Raw genomic sequence first — 23434 nt, forward strand, 5'->3', positions numbered from 1 at the left:
CTTTCGAGACTGAAGGTTGCCAACAACAACTACAACTACTACTACTACTTTCGTTAGTGTTATTAATACAGCACCAAAAATGTCCATGGAACATTTTAGTTTCATAAGCAAAAAAAGACAGACCTCTGCCCCAAAGAGTTTACAATCTATGTCTAGACAATGGGAGGGGGGGGAGACAATAGAAAAAAAAGAAAAGGAGGGAAGGGAGGAGAGAGAAAAGGAGGGAGAAAAATGAGTTAAGCAAGAAGTGAATGTAAGCAAATGCAGAGACACATAGGCTTGATGAGGGGACAGCTGAGGGTGAGGATTCAGGTGTTAAGACACAAACCTGATGAAAAGGAGAATTCCTAAAGGGATCAGAAGAGAGAGAAGGAGCATCACATCTTCTTCCACCCCTTGTGATGACTAATTGGTTATGATTTGCTATTGAACAGTAAAATTCACATTGGTCCTATGCTGGATATCGATATGCCTTGACTTATTGAACCTCCCAGAAACAAACTTAAACCAACAAAATCTCAAATTACTTTTAGCATACACAAAAACAAAAACAAAGGCAAGATACAAAAATGACAAAGGAAGGTGTGCAGCAGGCAAAGAAACTCCCACCAGCACATTCTCAACAAGTTTCCGGTCCATACCTCCCACTGCTACTTTATTTACTGCAGCTGGCCAATGTTTTATAGCCTGTTTCATGTATTAAAATTCAAATGTGGAAAACATTACCAGTGTCCTCCTTGATTTTTTTTTTTTAATTTTTCTCCCCCTTCAACTTCCTTTTCAGCGTGGAATGTATCAAATGGTCAAAGGCTAACTTAAGACTGACTTTATTCAAAAACTATTTCCTTTGTTCTTGTGTTTTTGCTTCAAAATTCAGACCAGTTTCCCCAAAAGAAAATAGCAGGCCTGATGCTCTCTCACAAGTTACAGTTTCAGATAGTGAATAAAGTTGCCTACCCGTGTTTTCAGCACGGGACAAAGAATGACATTTTTCAAGGCTTCCCTAAACTATCTTTGGTGGGGAAATTTCAGAGGAGACTTATTTCCAATAATGTCCTGTCTGTCCCTATTTGTTTATTTGTAAAATGTACCTTGTGCTCAAGTTCAGTTATTATTTTATTAATCTATTTATACAAACAAGAAATTTGAGATCAATGGCAAAAGCACAGTTTCATGCTTTATATAACTGGATAAGCACCACTCGATAATCAAAGCAAATACATGCCTCGAAAGCAGAGGATGAATACCTGCTCTTTCATCAAAGGAAGGTGGAAGCAAGGGTCAGATATTTCCATCAACCACTGTACATATAACTGACATTTCTAGAGTTGCCCCCACCCCTCCCAGCCTCGGTCTTTCCTCAGCTACATCTGGTATATAAGAGGGAAGTACATATTTAAGGAACAACTCTCTCTGAAGTGATGCCCTGGGTGCATGTTGCATCAGTTTAACATATGCAAAGGACAAAAAAGCTACTAAAGGGAGGGGGGAAATCCTACTCATTCTTGATTGAGAGCAGATATACAGGAATAGTTGCAAGTTACAGATCTGGTTTTCAAAAGAGCCAGGTTTCTTCATTAAAAGCAGTATTGTTTAAACACAACACAGAACGCGTTTGTGCATGGATTTGCTTTGTACAGACCCAAATCTTAAGATTCTATGCATCCCAGGGGTACCTAATACATCACCTGAAGGCAAGCTAAATTACAGTCCAGAATTTCCTTTAGCAAATTCCTTTTCCTTTAGCAAATTCTCAGCAACTGTTATACATAAACAAAATAGTGCCTGGTTTGTACTAATTTAATAGGGAAAGTGGGAAATGGAGATATTGAATGAAGCATTTTTCGACCCTTGGAGTCTAACGGACAAATCATTTCAAGAAAGTGTTGGTGCTTTTATCCATAAATGCCAATTGTTCAAGCCCTTAATAATACAGTACTGAAAACATAATCACTTTTAACTTTAGCTCTAAGAGGTGATCTCAGCCAAGAGTTCTTTAATTTAAATGGCCCTTCTCTTCCTTTTTGATAATAAACAAAACTCAGTGGTAACAGCCATAAATTCAGAATCTTTCATCATGATGGGGTTAGGAGGCTGGTTACTTATAGCAACACCGATTTGCAACCATTAAAACTGGGTAAAGTGTGAATGGCCAAGGACAACTGGCCCAGTGTGTGTGTATATATGAGAGAGAGAGAGAGAGAGAGAGAGAGAGAGAGAGAGAGAGAGAGAGAGAGAGAGAGAGAGAGAGAGAGAGAGAGAGAGAGAGAGAGAGAGAGAGAGAGAGAGAGAGAGAGACCTTATGCTAGAGAGCCAGGGTGGTGTAGTGGTTTGGGAGGTGGACTTAGACCTGGATGATCCAGGTTCAAATCTCCCCTCAGCCACAAAGCTTCCTGGGTGACCTTGGGCCAGTCACTTTCTCTCAGCCTCACCTACCTCACAGGGTTGTTGTGAGGACAAGAAGGAGGGGAGGAGCAGCTGTGTAAATTGCCCTGAGCTCTTTGGAGGAAGGGCGGTATAAAAATGTGAAAAATAAATAAATAGAATAACTAGTGCTAAATGCAGACCACTGTCATACAACCTACATAGTATAATTCCTTGCAGAAAACAGTTAGCCCTAATGCTTTCCACCTAACTGTGCTAACGCTGAGAAGCTACTCCATAACCACCTCCCCTATGCATCTTTTAAAATTCTTCTTGCTAAAAAATTTTGGTGTGTGCTCTGGACATGAATTTCTGGCCAGAGTGATAGATCAAATTGGTCCCTATTGTAGGATCTTCTGGGCTAGCTTCCCATTTTGGCAACATACATTTAGAATTCTCTAAGCACACATGTCAAATGGAATGGAACACATGCAAATTCTCTGGGAGTAAATACAGGACTAAAAGCTGAGAAGAATGTAAACTATCCCATAGGACCTTTTATGTTATCTTGGAGCTGTAGACTTTGTTGTTTACATATGTCTCTTTATTTACTTCAGAACAACCAAAGTTAACCCTTTTGTGATATGCATAGTGGATCAGTCTCTAGACTTATCAGCAAGATGTTACAAACACCACATGAAATGTGGACCCAAATTTTGGAAACCTGTGAAGGAGGGATATTAGTTGATGAGTTGTTCTGACTCCCGTCTATTTAGATGGTGACCAGACTGATGGATACAGAATATCAAATAATATGTCCCATATTCAGGACTGATATCTGGCATCTTATTTTCCGTTCGTAGAAATTTTAAAAAATGCTTTTTCCACTCTGTTACAAATTATAGATAAGATTCAAACACATTGTAACACTTGATTGTATCCTTATGGAATGAATCAAATTGAAGCTCCTCAAATATTATTCTTTGCAGCCTCTACAACCAAAGAAAAACAGTGATTTATTTTTTTTTTGGTGTTGCAAATGGGGGAACTAATCAATCACATTTGGGTTTTTCTACTAAAGAACATTTCTAGAACTAGATTAGAAGCAAGATTCACAGTAGCAGATATTCACAGAAAAATTATCTCAAAGGACATTACTGATTGTAAAGATGGTCATTCAATCATACCGATGATAGATGTATGGTTGTTGATTTTGTTTATGTCAGTAATTGTAGTGTAATTTTATATCTGATTTTAATTATACTTGGAGTTGGGAGTTATGTTGGAGATTAACTGTTTTGAACTAATTATAATGTATTGCAGCGGTCAACTGGATGAGCAATGAGCTAGAACTTGACATGACAAACATCAGAATGATTGGCACCTCTGAGGAATGTCCATTTTGTAATACACAAGGACTACAATCAGCTTAGTCCCATCTCATAAAAATGTGGACAGTCATAAATAAATTTAGCCCCAAGTGATCTCAAATCATAGTGTACAAAAGATGGCATAGAAAAGAAATGGGTTGGATCCAAAAGTCTCTTCCTCTCCTTTTACACTTCATGCTAGAGTGCTGACAGAAAACTGAGACTGATCACAGTGATGCTCTTCTATTTGTGTAAGAGTTTGAACACAGGTGTTTACAATGTTTTGAGCTAGTGAAAGCGTGAGGACCGTTAATGAAGAACCCTCTTACTATAGCACAGGGCTGTCAAACTCATTTCATATGGAGGGCCCCAAAGCATTCATGATGTGATCTCATTAGGCAAGAAATGATGTCATTAAACAGGTCATAACCAAAAATAAACACTTTTTTCTCACTTAGGAACTCATTAGCTGCAAATAACAAAAGAGAATATATGCAAATTTTGATCTTATTTCAAGATATGGGAGAGCTCAATTTTCATGAGGGCTGCCCTTTCAGCAGTAACACCTCAGCACTACTCAGCAGCTGAAAGCCTGAGGGCCATATAAAAAGCTTCCGTGGGCCGCATCCGGCCACCGGGCCTTATGTTTGACACCCTGCTATAGCAGGTCCTGAACTCTTGTACAAGTTTCTGGGGAACAGCACTGCTCAACATAAAGCCATCATCAAAGGGGCTCTGATTTAGGAATGTGTAAAATGGAAAGGATCACTGAACTGGTGGTATTATTATTATTATTATTATTATTATTATTATTATTATTATTATTAACAGTATTTATATACCGCTTTTCAACTAAAAGTTCACATGAACTTTTAAAATGAAATGGATGTAGCTCAATGGCACAGCACAACTTTTGCATGCAGGACTCAGGTTGAATCCCCAACATCTCCGTGAAGTCTGGAGAGCTACTAATGATATGGTCCATCTCTGTAGAAGGCAACTTCCTATGTTCCTAAAAAGATTTGGAGAAAATGAATTTAGCTCCTGGCAAGCTTCTTTTACAGCTCTGTACTGAGGAAAGAATTGATAGGCGAAGGGAACTTCCTGCCTTGGAATGCAACCTCTCACAAATTGGAATATTTGTCCTTTGATTATCTAACAGGAGCCAATACATCAGGGATTATGCTAGCAGAGGAACAGCATGAGCGTTTTCAAGTCAACTCAAATTAATTCTTTGAGAAATTAATTTGCTTTTTCCCTTCATCATCATCATGAACAGTGTTCCCAGAGGGAGGCACAGCGCTAAGTTTTGCAGGATGCCTCTATGCACCGTGTAAGCTGCCTCTCCTCCTTGGAGCCTTTCCAGGTGGTGAGAACAATGTGAAGGTGTCTCCTCTGTGTTGCTCTCACCACCAGGAATGGCTCTGCCGGCGAGGGGGAGGGGCAGCGTACACAGCGAATAGAGTTGCTCTGCAAAACTTAGCACCGTTGCCCCCCTCTGGGAATCCCACTCATCATCACCATCAGCAGCAGCAGCAGCAGCAGTTGTTTTAGTATTGATATTTATATACTGCTTTTCAGCAAATAAGTTCACAAAGCTGTTTACAGACAAAATAATTAAATAATTAAATATTTAATAATTAAACATTTAAAAAATTAAATGGATCCCTGTTCCCAAAGGCTCACAGTCTAAAGAAGAACACCAGCAAACTGCCACTAGAAAAGACACTGTGTTGGGGTGAAAGGGGTAGTTACTCTTCCTGCAAAATATAAGAGGAGTACCACTTGAAAAAGTGCCTCTTTGCCCCGTTAGTAGGTATATCCTGCAAATAAGTGCTAGAGCAGTGGTTCCCAAACATTCTAGCACTGGAATTAACTTTTAAAAATGACATGGTATCAGGGCCCGCCTAGCTTTATGAGTCTTGCCTTAGAGCCCAATCTTGTGGTTCACACCGCACCTCTGCGGTGTGGACCACAGTCGCAAACGCGCCTTAAGACACGTTTGTGGGGCTTACTGCTGGTAAGGAGCCAGCACACAGCGGGCGCCCACGTTCCACGGCTTGGCGGTGTCTGTGACCGCCAGGCTGCGGAACGGGAAATGGGAGTGTGTCCGGGGGCGTGAGGGAGGCGTGGCTGGGGGCATAGGGGAGGTGTGTCCAGGGAGAGGTGAATCTGCAGAGCCAAGCTCCGCAGGATCGACGGCGCTAGGGCAGGGCTGTGCGCCCTACACGAGCACCTTCACTTTAGCAGTGACCAAACAGTTGCCGCTAAAGTGAGTAGTCCCGTTGCGGGACTGCTTCCCTTACTCGGGGGAAGGGGACGAATGTCCCCTTCTCCCGAGGAGCCTCCTGCGGTAGCACGGGAGGCTCTGGATCCGGCGGGAGCCCTTTGTGGAGCTGCCAGGTCCCGCAGCTCCGGGCAGCTCCAGATTGGGCTGCCCGTCAAACTATGATCTCTCAGCCCCAAAAACTTTATCTGTAAAGCAGGAACAATATTGGCCTACTCTACAAAGCCCTTGAAAGGATTTTTACAGTATTTCTCTTAATCTTCTTCCAATTATCTCAAAGCAGCCATTAGTTATTTGATTTTTCTCTGTAAACCGCTTTGTGAACTTTTTGTTGAAAAGCAGAATATAAATACTGTTAATAATAATAATAATAATAATAATAATAATAATAATAATAATAATAATAATAATAATATTGGTGTGCAATTTTAAAAAGTGAGTTTCCATTGCTAATAGGTTTGGAACTACTGCTTGATTGGAAAGGGTTGTTGATTTTTTACAGATTTCCCCACCACCACCACCACCACAATGAAGTCTCTTCCTCTCATCATCATTCTGGGTTTTTAATGCTGTTAAGAGGGAAGCTTTGAATATCAATCCAGCCCTAAAATAGGTTGGATTTAAAATTGATTTTGTACCAAATCACACTGAACTGGCTCAAATATAAGAACTTAAACTGAATTGGGCTTCGGATAGGGCTAAAAATCTTATAGTGTTTTTTGGGGGGGGGGGGGGCGGTGAGGTTTTTGCAGGTAGGCTACAGAGAATCCACTTGGTGGAATAGGGCTGGCTTCCCTATCTCATCTCCCCTATTTAATTATTTGTTTTACTTTAAGTACTTATAATTAATCATTTTAATTTATTTATAGCCTGCCTATCTAGGAAAAATTGCACAATTTCAGTGCTTGCCATAGGCAATTTCATAAGAACATAAGAACATAAGAACAGCCCCACTGGATCAGGCCATAGGCCCATCTAGTCCAGCTTCCTGTATCTCACAGCGGCCCACCAAATGCCCCAGGGAGCACACCAGATAACAAGAGACCTCGTCCTGGTGCTCTCCCCTACATCTGGCATTCTGACTTAACCCATTCCTAAAATCAGGAGGTTGCGCATACACATCATGGCTTGTACCCCATAATGGATTTTTCCTCCAGAAACTCGTCCAATCCCCTTTTAAAGGCGTCTAGGCTAGACGCCAGCACCACATCCTGTGGCAAGGAGTTCCACAGACTGACCACGCGCTGAGTAAAGAAATATTTTCTTTTGTCTGTCCTAACCCGCCCAACACTTTTTAGTGGATGTCCCCTGGTTCTGGTATTATGTGAGAGTGTAAAGAGCATCTCCCTATCCACTCTGTCCATCCCCTGTATAATTTTGTATGTCTCAATCATGTCCCCCCTCAAGCGTCTCTTTTCTAGGCTGAAGAGGCCCAAACGCCATAGCCTTTCCTCATAAGGAAGGTGCCCCAGCCCCGTAATCAGCTTAGTCGCTCTCTTTTGCACCTTTTCCATTTCCACTATGTCTTTTTTGAGATGCGGCGACCAGAACTGGACACAATACTCCAGGTGTGGCCTTACCATCGATTTGTACAATGGCATTATAATATTAGCCGTTTTGTTCTCAATACCCTTCCTAATGATCCCAAGCATAGAATTGGCCTTCTTCACTGCCGCCGCACATTGGGTCGACACTTTCATCGACCTGTCCACCACCACCCCAAGATCTCTCTCCTGATCTGTCACAGACAGCTCAGAACCCATCAGCCTATATCTAAAGTTTTGATTTTTTGCCCCAATGTGCATGACTTTACACTTACTGACATTGAAGCGCATCTGCCATTTTGCTGCCCATTCTGCCAGTCTGGAGAGATCCTTCTGGAGCTCCTCACAATCACTTCTGGTCTTTACCACTCGGAAAAGTTTGGTGTCGTCTGCAAACTTAGCCACTTCACTGCTCAACCCTGTCTCCAGGTCATTTATGAAGAGGTTGAAAAGCACCGGTCCCAGGACAGATCCTTGGGGCACACCGCTTTTCACCTCTCTCCATTGTGAAAATTGCCCATTGACACCCACTCTCTGCTTCCTGGCCTCCAACCAGTTCTCAATCCACGAGAGGACCTGTCCTCTAATTCCCTGACTGTGGAGTTTTTTCAGTAGCCTTTGGTGAGGGACCGTGTCAAATGCCTTCTGAAAGTCCAGATATATAATGTCCACGGGTTCTCCCGCATCCACATGCCTGTTGACCTTTTCAAAGAATTCTATAAGGTTCGTGAGGCAAGACTTACCCTTACAGAAGCCATGCTGACTCTCCCTCAGCAAGGCCTGTTCGTCTATGTGTTTTGAGATCCTATCTTTGATGAGGCATTCCACCATCTTACCCGGTATGGATGTTAGGCTGACCGGCCTATAGTTTCCCGGGTCCCCCCTCTTTCCCTTTTTAAAAATAGGCGTGACATTTGCTATCCTCCAATCTTCTGGTACTGTGGCTGTTTTGAGGGACAAGTTGCATACCTTAGTCAAGAGATCTGCAACTTCATTCTTCAATTCCTTAATAACCCTTGGGTGTATGCCATCATTTCATTCTCAGGAAAGCACTTTCCTGCTTGATGATGTCACTTCCAACCATGACATCACTTTCAGGTTAATGACATTACTTCTGGTGGTTCCCAAACAGATGATCATTCTGAAAAGTGGGTCCCAATGATAAAAGTTTGAGAACCACTGATGTATAGTGCAAGAAAGATTAGCTTTAGGGAAACGAATCTAGCAGCAGCTCTCAGCAAGGGACAGATAAAGAGGGAATGCTGGAGAATCCCAAAATCAAAGGTCAAGCCCTGCTCTTCCATCTATCTTTGCTGGAAAGAAAAAATGAGAAGGGGCATGCAACACTAGCATGCTTACTTGCCAAGTTTTGTAAAATTTGGCAACTTGGAGACTGATGTGATGCGTGCATGAAGAGAAACAAAGAGCTATCCAAGCCGGCTCCCTGGTCTCCTGGTGGCTACAGCAAGCAGAGAGACAAGGTTTTGAGAGGATGAAAAACGCTACACACTTCAAAGCCTTGGATGTTTCTGCTTTTATAATATTAATAACCAAGACCCTCACAATTATTCTTTGACAGTTTTCCTGCTCCCTATTGTTGCTGCCCATTAAAAGGAGAGCTGGCATGAACAGCATCATATTTATTAACAAAACATTATGACAACAGATTCCTGAATATGGATCAATACCAATGCCTATAGTGGTCTCTTACCAATCATGTATGAAAAGCAAGAAACAGTTCAGAAAATGTAAGTTCGATGGTCACAAATTGTACACACAGCAGAGCCTTGTTACACATACAGAGCAGTTGTAATTCCAGCTTCTATAATAAGTGTAAGTTCACAAAGTAACTTATGGCATAATTCTATGAATGCCTACTTCAGGAATAAGGTCTATTAAATTCAGTGGGACTTATTCCCCAGGAAAAGTGCACAGCATTGCAGCATTACTGTGCTAAGAACATTAATGTAATATTTCTGGCATAAATACAAACTTCATCATCATCTTTGATTTATAGGGTGCATCGTTTTACAAAAAAAAAAATCCTGGATGGGGGAACAGCTCCAAATTCTAATTACTTCACTGTTTTTAATTTTTTTTAATGCAATAAAAAAGCTTAATATTTATAGCTTACCATTAGTGAATGTCGATTGGCTGAAAGAAGGCCTGTCCCATATCCTGACCCAAGACCTCCCATTGCTCCATTATGAGAGGGCCCTATTAATCCATGCATGTCTCCATGACTACCGGGCATGGCAGTTGAAGGCCCCACTGCATGGTTCCGGAGAACATGAATAGCATCATCTAGTCTTTCCAAGCGGTCTTCGATCCGGCTTTGCTGTTTGTTTATGAAAAACAAATCAAGAGAAGTATCAGCAAATGTGAAGGGCCACTTAATGTTTGAGACAAAATTCACAGAGATTAGTTATTGCACATTTTCCACTCTGCTACTGCTTGCCAGGCAGAGGGAGGTTTCACACACATGTGCTATTTCTGAAGTTGTATTTATGTTATGAACACTGCTATTATTATTTAGTTCTCATCCCACAGGAAACTGCAATATATTTTAAATAACACCACCAAAATCTTCCCTCTAGGGAACTAAGAAAGTTCTGTTCACCAAAAGAAAAAAAAAAGTTTTCATTTTCATGGGCAAAACAGGTTCATTGACTCCTCATGAACATAACCACTATAAAATATATGATATCCTACAATTTTGAAATGTTTTGTCTTGCTTCAAAATACCTAAACTGCTAAGAAATTTAAAAATATTTAAATATAGTGTATTGCAACCCAGAACTCATTTATTCCTGAGTGGTCTTATTAAAGTCAAATGATTGTCAGTAGGTTATACACTGTACCCTCCAGCAATTTGTCAGGACCTATTGTTTTCACACAATCACAGGGAAGAATGAGAAGGAACACCTTAGGCCACTATTCATGTCCACAATTACTTCCTTGCTCCCTATAGTATACATAGCCAAACAGCTTTCAGAGCATTAACACAAGTTAAATAGGTTTAACTTCATTAAACAAACTTCAGAGTTACACAACCAGCAGTAGATAAGAAACACAAAACCCCATATTAAACTATATAATTCAGTCTTGTCTACATTCAGTCGCACAAACCTACATGTGAAGGAGCCTTCTAACTGTTTGGTTCACAACCTTCAGTCTCGAAAGACTATGGTATAAACCTATAGCACCTGGTATTCCCAAGCGGTCTCCCATCCAAGTACTAACCAGGCCTGACCCTGCTTAGCTTCCTAGATCAGACGAGATCGGGCATGTGCAGGGTAACAGTTGAAAGCAGAGAAAGCAGTGATACTGATTTTAGGGAATGTTATGTGCTGTTATTTTAGGGAATATTATGCACCCTCAGCACTGTTGGTTTAAAATATTATGCAGTGGGACAACGGAAGAATCTAGCGCAAACGCCAGAACTCATATGCATGTAATGGGACTTTAAACCTTTTTTTTTTCTTTTGAACAATAGACCTGCTTCCTTCCTCTATAACACACTATGAAAGTTATGCTTGACATTCCGCTTAACATCAACTTTTTTTTTTTTTTTTTTTTGGTGGTCATGTAGCATTGTAGAAGGACAGGAAGAAGATGTTATTGTTCAGGAAACAAATGTTCAAAACACTGGTCTGTGCATGGAGCAATTTGAGCAGTTCTTCAGATCCTGATCCAAGCTGGACTATTCTTCAAGTTACCTTACCAGACCAAAACAGCTTTGAATATCTATGTCCATTAGCTATGTAGGGAAGAGGCCAATTCCTGGTCTCTGTCACTAATATGTAAAATCTTACAAAAATTCCTGAGTTTTGCAGTTTTCATCACTGCCTTCTTCATACTATAATTCTGGCTATCATCTTGTAGTGAGATCAACCATGCCCTGAAAGTCAACCCTGTTAAGCTTGCTAGGTATGTGCAGGCAATGGATGCCAGTAAAAGTTGACCTGACTCATAAAAATAGCTGTAATATAGATCTTGTGGACCAATCGTAATGGGGCATTATGGTGCTGGAATGAGCAGAACATCCTTTATGACTGTTGCAAAGTGTGGCATGCCATTCAGCACAGCCTGGCCGCTGCCACAAGTGGCAAGCGGCTAGGTCCGCACGCCAGCAGGCTCTCCATGTCCCTCAGAGCTGGTAAGTCAGTGCAGAGACTAGTGAAGGTGTGGAGAAGGAGGAACAGGGCATGAAGTGGTAGGAATGGGCATGAAGGTGGAGGTTGGGGTGGGAAGGAGGTGGCTGAGAATCATGGCTGAGAAGCGGGTGGTATTGGTGGCACCACCACCACCAATATCCTATCTGCCTTCATGGCCTCCATGCTCTGACCCTGATGCTCTGACCTGGGTTCACTCGAACTTGCCAGCTATACAGCTGGAGCAAATGAGTAGAACCATTCAAGAGGTCATGGTTTGCCCCCAGGCAAAGGAGGAGATCCTGCCCCCTTGCCCAGAGGAGATCTTTTGGGCTGCGAATTCCCCGGCAGGATATGCTGTGTGCCCTGCTGGCATGGCTGAATTGCTACGTGGGGAGTTATGTTGGATTGGGCTATCCGACTCATGCTACTTACATATTAGCCAGTGACAAAAAGGAGTTATAAGAATTCAGCTTCTGCCAGATGAATTACATAACAACTGGTTCAATAAATGTTTTCAGTGCTATAATCTGATAATAAACATCATATACTCCCTCATGATAGTGGAATCACATCGGTAATAGGCCAGGTACTGTATTCCAAAATCATTCTTGACTCAATAAAAATTTTCTCATTGACTTCCAGAGGGATACCTGGGCTAGTCTGTAGCAGTAATTATCACAACACTCTGTTTATTGTCACTATCACTGAATGAGATTCAGTGCAATGTGGCAAACCTTTAAGTTCTCAGAAGTCCCATATTTTCTGCTGAGAAATATTTGTCCTTACTATTAGTCAAAGAAAACCTAAAGTGTGCTGACAAGATGATCACAATCTTCCCTGAGTGAGCAGAAAAAGGATAAGCATATAAAGGTTTTCTGCTCTTTGTCCACAGTATGTCTAGCGTCTACACCAGGGGTGTCCAAACTTTTTGGCAGGAGGGCCACATCATCTCTCTGACACTGTGTTGAGAGCGGGGGGGAAAAAAAAGAATTAGTTTACGTTTCAAATTTGAATAAATTTACACAATGATTATATTAGAGATGGAACTTATGTGAATGAATGAAGGTTGTGAGCAAATAAAAGGCCTTGTGCAAAGCAAAGCCAGCCTTTCCTTCGAAGATGTGAAACAGCAAGCAGTGTGGGGAGTCCTCATCCCACAGCTCACATGAGACGTTCAACAGTCACCCTCATGCTGAGAGCAGTTGCATCGGGCCAGCACGGGTTACAGCAAGTCTCTGGAGGGCCAGATGCTCATTGGAGGCTGGGGGCTCCCTGTGGGCCGGATTGGGAGTGCCTAAGGGCCGCAAGTGGCCCCAGGGCTGGGGTTTGGGCACCCCTGGTCTACACTCATCCTTCCATTTAAATAAAAATACCTTTTAAATTCTCGAACTAGTACAATCATTGATTCACTGTCTTCAACAAGCATAATCATAACGTGTGTCAACCTTTATCTTCCTGTTCATCTTCCAATCTGTACCTCTGTGTTTTATGCACACATTCCTGTCTTCTGCATCTAGTTCGGCATTTTTATGTCATAGTTCTATGCATTAGCTGCTACTACTGAACAGAAAAATTCCACTTAAAGTTATGTCTTAGTCCATGGGGTGGATCCCATACTACCAAATTTGGAAACTGCCAGAACGAGTGTGAAAATCCAAGGTTGCTGAAATCGCTAGCCAAAAGCAAACCTGTGTGAGAAAAGTGAATGAGATATGGAAAAAGTAGACAGCAAGAAAAATACTAACACTGAGGTCACCAGTCAAAAACATACCAAAGAGTGTAAGGGACCTTCATAATTGGGAGATGATGATGCTTGCCCTCCATTTCTAGACCAAACAGCTGTGCCTGCTAATAGCAAAATGGGAGTTACCATTGGAACTATGCAAACAAAATGCCTTTTCAAACATTTTGGACAGCAATTTAGACATGTAAATGCCATTTTCCAGATAGACGTTCAGAGCAGATGTATGGAGAACTTCCAAAACATATATTTATTTTAAAAAGTATATTTGCAGCAAAGCTTCTTAAGGCAGGCCACAAAGCTCCTCCAGGCTACTTGCTAACATAGATTTCATTGATTTGGCAGTTGTACCTACTTAAAGTTGCATTTAAAAAAAATGTGTTACCGGTGGAAGGAGACATAATTTTGAAAAGCACTTTTGAAAAGCACTAGGGGAAACACTGATGCCATAATTCTAGCCATGGCATTAGGAATTATCAGGGGTCACTGACAATATCACTGAACTACCAGATCTATGGCAGGTTATATTTTTTAAAAGAAAGTTGTACTATGTGGACAATTTACAGCATAAATTGTCCACATAAGCCTCACTCATTTTAATGGGACAATTTTGAAGGGAATGTTTCTGGGAGATAGTGCTTATTCACATTTTAATATTTTGAAGTCAGTGGTTCTCAAAATAAAATGATTTATTTTCGTACACCAAGACCAAAACTGGCCTTGACCAAGACTGAATTGCTTTTTATTTGCTTAACTATGTTCAATCATTTTTTTAAACTACTCTTGAAAGGGAAGAATACAAAATGATCAACAATGTAATGTATCTGTTTTCTAATGAAGTCACATTGAACAGTCAGGGATCAAATGTTGTTTTGGAAACTCTCCCTTGCAGATTGTTCTAATGAAGTATAACAACCTGGACATTTGCAATGTCACTGCCCCCTTGTACAACACAACTGATACTCGCGTTCTGAACAACAGCAGAGGCAGCAATCTTGCTCTGGGCTCTCTGCAGCACACTATTGACAATCACCAAGAAAAATTTGAGGACAATGGGGAAAGTAAAAGCAATAATCTCCACGTCCTAAATAACAGGCATGTTCTAAACATCCAGAAGTCCTGTCTAGAGTATTAGTAAATTCTCAATCTCTGGCAAAATAATCAAATGTGGCATTTTAAGTTACCAAGCACTGCTCTCGAGAGATTCCTTTTTCATATTAGTGTTCCATGTACTGAATGATGGAATTGATTGACCTGACAGGGGCCTCAAGACATTTTTCTTCTTTTCTTCTCCAATATATTTACTTCAGCTGTTTAATTTACTTGATTTTGATCTTTTAAAATCTGTCCATTCATCAGTTACCCAATAAAATTAACTTAGGGAATCCTATCCAAAGAAATTAACTAGAAAGTTAAACCTAACTTTCTAGTACCAACACAGCCGTGCCAACGGGGTGAGCGCTGCATCCTGCAATGGGAAGGACAGTCCCAGTGGCCTCCTCAACGTACCGTTTGTTCCCGTACTTTGGGGCTGCATTTCAGCTGCACTGGTACTGGAAAGCTGGACAGGATTGGGCCTTTAGCAGTGCAAAATTAAAGTGCTTTACATACACTAGCTTTGTCTTCAACTTCATTTATATTCCATATGCTAATAAGAGGAATTAATAGGGACTCCTTTAACATGGCCTACCAGAATTTTAGGATATAGTGTTTAGATGATAGCTCCTTAGTATTGAAGGGGTAGTGCAGAGAAAGGTGACTGTCCACTAATCCCCTAAATTTCTGAGTCATCCACACACTATTCAATCTCTACAACTTAGAGAAAGGCACTAAGACCTGCAGTATCATGGCAACTACACCTTCTGTGTAATGGACTGAGTGTCTGGAAAAGGGGAAGTCCAGTGATAACTTAGAAAAAACTGGTCTGGGAAGTCCAGTGATACTTAGAAAGACTGGTCTTTCTTCCATACACTTTACAGTGCAATTCTATATACACTTTCCTGGGAGTAAGTGCCATGGAACATCATAAGGCCTACTTCTGAGTAAATGTGTAGGATTCTACTGTTAAAAAAAGCCTTCTTTTGTACATGACCCAGCTAGCTCATAGTTACCATATGATTAACACAATCAAATGAATTGGTCACTCAAGTCTTCTGAAGTTTAGCAATCAGACTTGGTTACTGGCCAGCTCGCTCTTTTCTTAGTGATTCCTGAGCATACTAGGGTCTAGACAGTTACATGGAGCCAGAATACACTTTGGCTGGTTTTTAAGTTTTATTTTTGTGGTGCTGGTTAGAAGAGTAAACAGTTTATACAATCAGCAGGTTAGCCTGCAATGGAATTCATACCTGAGCGTTCTCAGCAATGAACAGGTAGGTGTCAGAGATCTCTACAGCAATCTCCAAATGAGAACACTTTTCTTCCTATACCTGGTTATTCAAATGTCAATGTTAGGTCATCCCCACCAATTTTCTTCTAATTTAGTATTGTGAACTCATTACAAATGATTACTAGTTTGCTAGAAAATTATTATTGCTAGACTACTAAGATTCATGGCAACACTAGACAAAAATGGCTTCCAGTGGATCACCATTCATTTTAAATGATTACAAATAAAGCTTCTGTGTGTTGTCATTAATATAGCAGCAGTCTGATACTGTTTCAAATGTGGTGTAGTTTTCATACTCTGAACAGTAGGAGTATAATTTAAGAATCTCCTACTTTCTGTAAAGTTGAAACGTTCAGTAAAATAGAATGTTAACCACAATACCTGAGAGAGAAGGGGGAGAACCAACAGGAGTTGAAGGATTTGATGAAAAGCTGTTGTTGGTGTGATCTGGAGAATAGATCTTTAAAAGATGATAAACAATTAATCTAAATCCATTCATAAATGGAGGCAGACAGAGGTATGGAACTTCTGATAATTAGAGAAGGTTAAAAACTCTGCTTCCTCATAGTAATAACCCCAAAACACACACACAAAGACATTATAAAGAGTCAGAACAGCATAATGAAAGCATCCTGAGAAAAAGATGAGATGACGGGTCAGTTCTAACAGGGTTTTTTCCCTTATTGTTCACAAGAATCTTAATAATTCCTTACAGTTCATTATACTCTTATTGTGTTTTCTATATAAATATAGAAAAAAGGTTTCAGATTCTATTTATGTTCAAGTTCTTCAATAACGACAACACCGCTAAGGAACTTTCACAGAAAGGGTCTACTAAAACATAGCACAGTGGGTAATGTTTACTAGCAGGTTGTGTAGAATATCCCAGCTGTGAGGAGAAGGCAGCTTGGCTGTTGTGTAGTTTCTGGGTACAGGCTGTGCCTGCTTAGGGCAAGTTCGTGAGCTATTGTAACTGAGACACACAGGAAAGTGCTAGATATCCTGAAGAGGTGAAACAGTTATTACTTAGGACATGATTAGCTATCATAGACCATTGACTCTTATAACATCAGACAATTATCAATTAATGGGATGCATCCCTGGAACCCCTATTGGCTACATCATAAACTGAACATGTGAACTCTTCCTTGGAGACCTGTCTAGGCAATTAAATTAATTAACCTCCGATTATCTCCCCTGTTAATCAATGCTTCAGGGCACCACTTGAAGGAATTTTTCTACTGTATTTATTATATATGGGAATTTATTTCTGATATACATTGGCTGGACATGAAAAATGCCAATTCTCATGAGAACTCAGTGGAACCCACTCTGCCCAGAAAATAAATTACAGTGGTTCTTCTTTTAAAAGTCGGCATTTTTTTTCCAGAAATTTTTTTAAATAAAGAATTATTATCAAACCCTGAGACATAGCAAATAAACAAACATTATTGGATTTGGGACCAGAAGACAGTCACCAAGCATGGCAATCTGGGGTTAGCACCGACTTTTAAACATCAACCACCCCAAAAGGAGCCCTTTAAATATTATTCTGGATGTGCAGGAGCTACTTTTTCATGAGGAGCTCCCATGAAGATTGTATGCTGTTTAAATGACCCAAATATGTTGGTAGGGGCTGATGGCACAGGTGCCACCCACTGAATCTGCACCCCATCAGGGTGTGTGGATTCTGTGGGAAAGACCGATGTGATCATGCAGTTGGGTCATCTGAAAGTTATCTCAGCTGTGCAGGAGCTACTTAGAGAAAATCAGCTCCCGCGCAGCTAGGTTAACACTTAAAGGGCCCCTGAGGTTAGAAAGGAAAACACAAAACTGAAAGCCAAATAGCTTCTCAATGAATCCTTTTCTCTGGCTTGCTGCTCAAATTACATTTGAAAGTCACAGCTGCACTCGTTCTTGCGGAGAGAATTTGTATTGGAACAACTCGGGACATAGCGCATCAAATCTCTGGAATAAACACAAGTATTATAGCTCCAGCCCTAAGAGTATGTCTACTCTTCAAACTTAAACAGGCTTCACTTCACTGTCATGACTTTCTCTCAGAGAATGCTGGGAGCTGTAGTTCTGTGCCATGGAATAAAGATCTCTCAAGCTGTAGTCTTATATGCACTTACTTGGGAATAAGGGCCCAATCCTATCCAACTTTCCAGCACTGGTGCAGCCACGCCAACAGAGTGTGCACTGCATCCTGTGGAGGCTTCCTCAACATAAGGGAATATGTAGTCCCTTACCTCAGTGCTGCACTGCAGCTGCATCAGTGCTGGAAAGTTGGATAGGACTGCCCTGAGTCCCATTAAACTCAATGTGTAGTCATGCCTAGGATTGCACTGCAAGAGACAGAAAAGCAAACATTCCCAAGATTTCTGGATGAAAACAAAAAAAATTAAGCTGGTTTAAGACTGCACTAGCCGTGTGGTGACGATATGACCAAGTTCTTCACAAATGTGAACACCTTGGAGCCCACCCTATCTTTCAAATGCAACTGCTGGGTAAGCAGTATCCAGAACAGCTAACAAACTAGCAGCCCCAATCCTATGCCCTGTTGGCCCAGAGCGTGCAGAGGTGTCAAGGGAACCCATGCTAAAAGCTATGGACCAGAAAGAGACAAGACGACCCAGAAGAGGTAAGTAAATAACATTTTTACTTACCTCCCCGTAGGCTGCTTGGTCTCCAAAATGGGTCTCCTCAGATCTGTGCCAGCTCTTTAGTTGGCATGATGACAGTCAGGAGTGGGTTGGGGCCAGGAAGGGGGGGGGTATAAGATATGGGATGCGTGACTGCTGATAATATCCTCTTCCTCCCACCCACTTCTGTTCTGGCCCTGCTTGCTTCCCATCCTGATCTGTTCCTGATCCTCCCCTGATCTGCCTCGCCTTAGCGGTGGCAGCAGAGCTTCTGCTGGTTGCTGTTGCCCACGTACAGCCTTCGGGGCTTCGCAGTGGCAGCAGCTGCCCGCAGAACAGTGGACTACTTGCCATGCCAGTGGCTTGGGCCTTATGGTGGTGGATCACAAGACCTGCCAGCACAAGGCCTGGATAGGATTGGGCCCTAACTCTGCTACTGAGTAACAGCATGTAAAGTTCCAGTTGTTTTGTATGTAGTTAATAGAATATTGCAAAGCATAGCTTTGAATCAATCATCCCCCTCCCCCGAGTATCTGTTTTCCAGAACTTTTAGTTACACTTATGTTAAGTTATTCTAACTAGCCATTATGAAACTGATGCTACTACTCAACTTCCTAAATATTTGGTGACTATTTGGATTCATGTTACAAGTGATCCCAAAGCTAATATTTCCTTACAGATGCAAGTGCTTTTCCCAGTGCATCGCCTGTCTGTGAACTTCCTGCTGCTCCACTTCCTCTGTTTGCTGAAAAACAAAAGATTGAATATAAAGAAAGGCAGAGAAATAATTCTGCTTTCTATTTCTGAATCCTGTATTTAGAATTCAACTGTATTTTAATTAATTACATTACATTAATTTCTAATTAGTATTACATATTTGCCAAGACAGATCTCAAACAAAAGATATAATATCTGAGTTCCAAATATATGCTGCACCTTTGATATCCCATGCCCATAGGTTATAATTTTTCCTGTGTTATAAATTAGCACTTCCCCTCCTCCCTCCCATCCCAGGACAGTTTTTGGGGAGACACTGAAGGGGGTTTTGTTCATGCTTTCTTCTTTACCACCATCTCCTACTGCCATCTAGTAGAAAATCAACTAGAAGTGACCAATTGAAAAAAAAATCCTATGCTGCAAATAACCATGGGATCTCATTTGTTCTGCATTTTTTAATCTGCAATGAGAGACTACATAGTTTTACTCTACTGCCTACACTTGGGTGCACATGGATGGGAGTATAACATTGATCCAGGCCTATCTGGTGTCTTACTCTGATAGCAAGGACCATGACTTAATCCCAGCCACCAAACTCCCATTTCATAGGAAATTCTGGATTCAGAATCTTATAACAGGCCACTCTGAAAATCTAGACAAATATTCACTATGGGAGGTAAATGAATTCTGGCTTCCTTTGGGGTGAATTGAGCATAAGGCCCTCTTCAGAAAATGTGTAATTAAACAACCTAGGCAATCCCTTACATAAAACATGAGTATAAACTAAGAGTCTGTAGATAAAACTCTTATTAAATACAATATTTTATTTTAGATAAGAAGCAGAAAAACATAGCAAATAACTTGGAAATAAAGGATTACTTCCATGAGCTCCTTTCTTCACAGCTTTCTTGAGTAGAATTATTCAACAGGGCAAAAAAAAATATGTGCAATTTCTGAAGTCCTTCATTCAAGATATCTCAGAGAGTTCATCAGTGTCATGGTTTCAAGGTATTAAGACCTGTCCTGCTTTGAAAAATTAATGTGTTCCCTATGCAGACGTTAGGTAAAACAGAAATAAGAGGAAGCTCTCAATTAGCCCTGCCTCTTTTACCCTAAAACTGACCATCAGTTCCCCATGCCTCCAGAGTCAAATGTCCGAGCACTGACCCATGCATCTTACTAAAGAAGCCAGCTGGAAGGCACAACTTCCACACATGTAAGAGGTGACAGATAAACCAATGTCACTGCAATCTTGCTGCTAACTCTAGTTCTGTCAGACTCAAAGATAAAGTATTTTGATAAAGTAGTTATAATAAAGAAGCTGACTTTAAAAAACAACAACAAAAACCCCACGCCCTGATCCAGCCTCTACACATATCTTGCTAAATATGACAGAACCCTCTGAGTTGAACAGAAGCTATGGTTAGATACAAGACAGGGAGAGAAAGCTTGGGTCAATTTAATATTCTCACTCTTCCGAAGATAAGATGTACTGCCACAACAGGATAAAAATTCATGTCCTTCCTGTGCCATATGACAGTTTATCACCCCACTGCATTGGAAGCTTAACACGCTTGTAAAAAAATTAAGTGCAGTATTATGTGACTCTTCTAATAATAAAATCACAGTAAAACCAAGGCCTCAAGGGAAAGCACACATAATGTTTCCACTAAAAAAGCCACATACTGCCATGCGTCATGTCATTCAAACATGTCATTTAAAGTGAGAGTAGAAAGCAGGATTAATACATGAATGAGGCAGATATTCTAGAGTAATCTTTAGCATATGTTGCATTAAATCTATCCTGGTAAGTAGCTGCCTAAATGCCACATTGCTTTTGAACCTTTGAAAACACATGGGTAATACTTTTTGCAGACTTAAGCATCACGTGATTCACTCAAGACTTTCTTGTGCTTGGAATCCAGTTTTCTTTGAGACATCACCATGCACATACAGCATGCACAGGTTGCTCTCGTTTGGAGAGAAATCCTATTGCATAAAGTAACTTTAAGACAGCCCCCAGATTTAGGGCACAATCCTATGTCTGTCTACTCAGACATAAGCCCTGTTGGGTTTGGTGGGGCTTACGCACAGGAAAGTGTAGACAGGATTGCAGCCTTAATAAATCAAATGTTTCTAGGATGAAAAATAGTGGAGAGTAATAGCCCAACCTACCTCTCCATTTACAGCAGCAGATCTCACATTCCACTGCTCTAAATTCATATACAATGGTGCAAAACGTGCATCACCTCAGGGCACTCTGAACCCTCCAGAGCAAATGGGCTGGAGGCTCCATGCATCTGCCACTGCGCAGCCCAGCTCACACCAATTCAGGTAAGTCAGTGGTGGGGGTAGGTTGTGGGCTGGGAGGATGTGGGTTGGGATGGAGGCAGTGGATCTCAGCAGCAAAAGCCAGATTCTACCTCCCATTTTCCAGCCTGCCCCACTCTCCTCCTCTCCTTCAACATATATCAGCTACATAGCCAGTGTGGGTCTTAAAAGACCCACTGGCAGCCATAAGAACACAAGAAGAGCCCCGCTGGATCAGGCCAAAAGCCCTTCTAGTCCAGCTTCCTGTATCTCACAATGGCCTCATGTTGGCCTTCTGGTTCCCCTGCCCCACTATAGCAAGCAGTGTGTTGTGTGTGCAATGTGTGCTCTATTGGTACAGTTGCAGGCTGTAGCATGATAGGGGATAGGACTGGGCTCTAAAGGAAGTAACTAGACTTCTGATATACATAAAATGAAATTCTATTTCCTTCTGATGAAGAAAGTAGTTCAGTAGTAGAGTTAAAGTAGTTCCAACATCTATATTGTTTCGTTCAAATTAAAATTTTCTTCTAAAACGTCTGATGAAAGCTGTTCCCTTCCACTCACAGAAAGTGAATGAAGGCAGGAGGCGAGAACAGACAGGAAGGGGGGGCAGAAATACAGGAGACAAGACAAAGAGAGGTTTTGCATTCGCTAATGATGAAACAACTCTTCAACTCACCCATTATGCTATCTGTTCCGTTTGCGGGCGGCGTACAGGAAGAGGCGCTGTAATGGGTTGTGCCACTACGATGGAAAGTGGACATTGGAGGAAGACTGGAATTAATATCTGCTGAGGAGTGTGATGGGTAGCTCTGCGATGGAAAGCATGAGAAAAGAACATTTCAGACGGCAAGGGGTGCAGAACAGTTGAAATTATATGCTTTGTTCTTTTAAGATTGACTGCTGTATTTCACTTCCTTCCACAGAATGAGGACCAGCCTGTTTTCTGGCCAGACCTTACTGCTTCACAAAGAGATATGATCACAACTGACATTTATCAAAATAGCAATAAACCATAGATGAAAGAACAGTAGTCAGAAGGGACTTGTGGAGCGTTAATTTAACGGTGAGGGGATATACTTGGTCCTCTCTTAGCTAAATTAAAGAGACAATTAAACAAAATTAAACATATTAGCAGCCCAATCCTAACTAAACGCACACATTCCCCACTGATGCAGCCAGACCAACAAAGAGTATGCAGCATCCTGCAGGAGGGGGCAGTCCCAGAGACCTTTTCCTCATCCTCTTACCCTGGGGCAAGCCTTCATTGCCACAATGAGTTTCCATGGATCTGTGCCAGTCATTTTGATGGTGCAGAACCAAGGAGAGGCAAAGGGAGAAGAATGGGAACAGGGCCAGTGACACCAGGATCTACCCCTTTTCCCTGATTCACTTTGATGTGTTTGATCCAGTCAAAGTCAATTCCATTCATCAAGCACTTTTAAGTCTTACTAGATTCAGTGGAAAAGAGTTAAGTGTGTACTTAACTTACCCAGTGCATCTATTTGATTTCAAAATGCTAAACAATGGTTGGCTCATGCTCAAGATGTATAAGAGAGCCAGGGTGGTGTAGTGGTCTGGGAATTGGACTTAGACCTGGAAGATCCAGGTTCAAATCTCCCCTCAGCCATGAAGCTTTCTGGGTGACCTTGGGCCAGTCACTTTCTCTCAGCATCACCTACCTCACAGGGTTGTTGTGAAGACAAAAGGAGGGGAGCAGCTGTGTATACTGCCCTGAGCTCTTTGGAAGAAGGGCGGTATAAAAATGCGAAAAATAAATAAATAAAATAAAATAAATAAGACTGATTAATGCCCCTATTGAGAGGCACTGATGGCAGTTGATCTTGTGATCTCATGGGCTTGATGTGTGCACCAACAGCTCACCCAGGCAGCACTACAGAAGCTAA

General features: G+C 41.3%; 1 protein-coding gene and 1 pseudogene across 21 annotated transcripts in view; both read right to left on the reverse strand.

The window, feature by feature from the left end:
• TCF4 (transcription factor 4) overlaps window positions 1-23434 on the reverse strand; it is a 444763-nt gene that overhangs the window by 41880 nt on the left and 379449 nt on the right. For 15 of the 21 annotated variants that reach the window (XR_010793922.1, XM_066617927.1, XM_066617917.1 and 12 more), the window contains 5 exons: window positions 22207-22339; window positions 19175-19242; window positions 16234-16312; window positions 13494-13570; window positions 9700-9903 (listed from right to left, as the gene is read on the reverse strand). Coding sequence is in view for 20 of the 21 variants with exons in the window: in XM_066617927.1 (XP_066474024.1) it covers window positions 9700-9903; window positions 13494-13570; window positions 16234-16312; window positions 19175-19242; window positions 22207-22339 (561 nt within the window). In the remaining variant the exon portion in view is untranslated. The remainder of the gene's footprint in view (window positions 1-9699; window positions 9904-13493; window positions 13571-16233; window positions 16313-19174; window positions 19243-22206; window positions 22340-23434) is intronic. The other 6 variants (XM_066617926.1, XM_066617924.1, XM_066617915.1 and 3 more) reach the window with 2 other exon arrangements.
• On the reverse strand, window positions 10760-10876 carry LOC136642742 (5S ribosomal RNA; annotated as a pseudogene).

Source organism: Tiliqua scincoides, chromosome 2 (genome assembly GCF_035046505.1).
Source record: "Tiliqua scincoides isolate rTilSci1 chromosome 2, rTilSci1.hap2, whole genome shotgun sequence".
Taxonomy (NCBI): Eukaryota; Metazoa; Chordata; class Lepidosauria; order Squamata; family Scincidae; genus Tiliqua; species Tiliqua scincoides.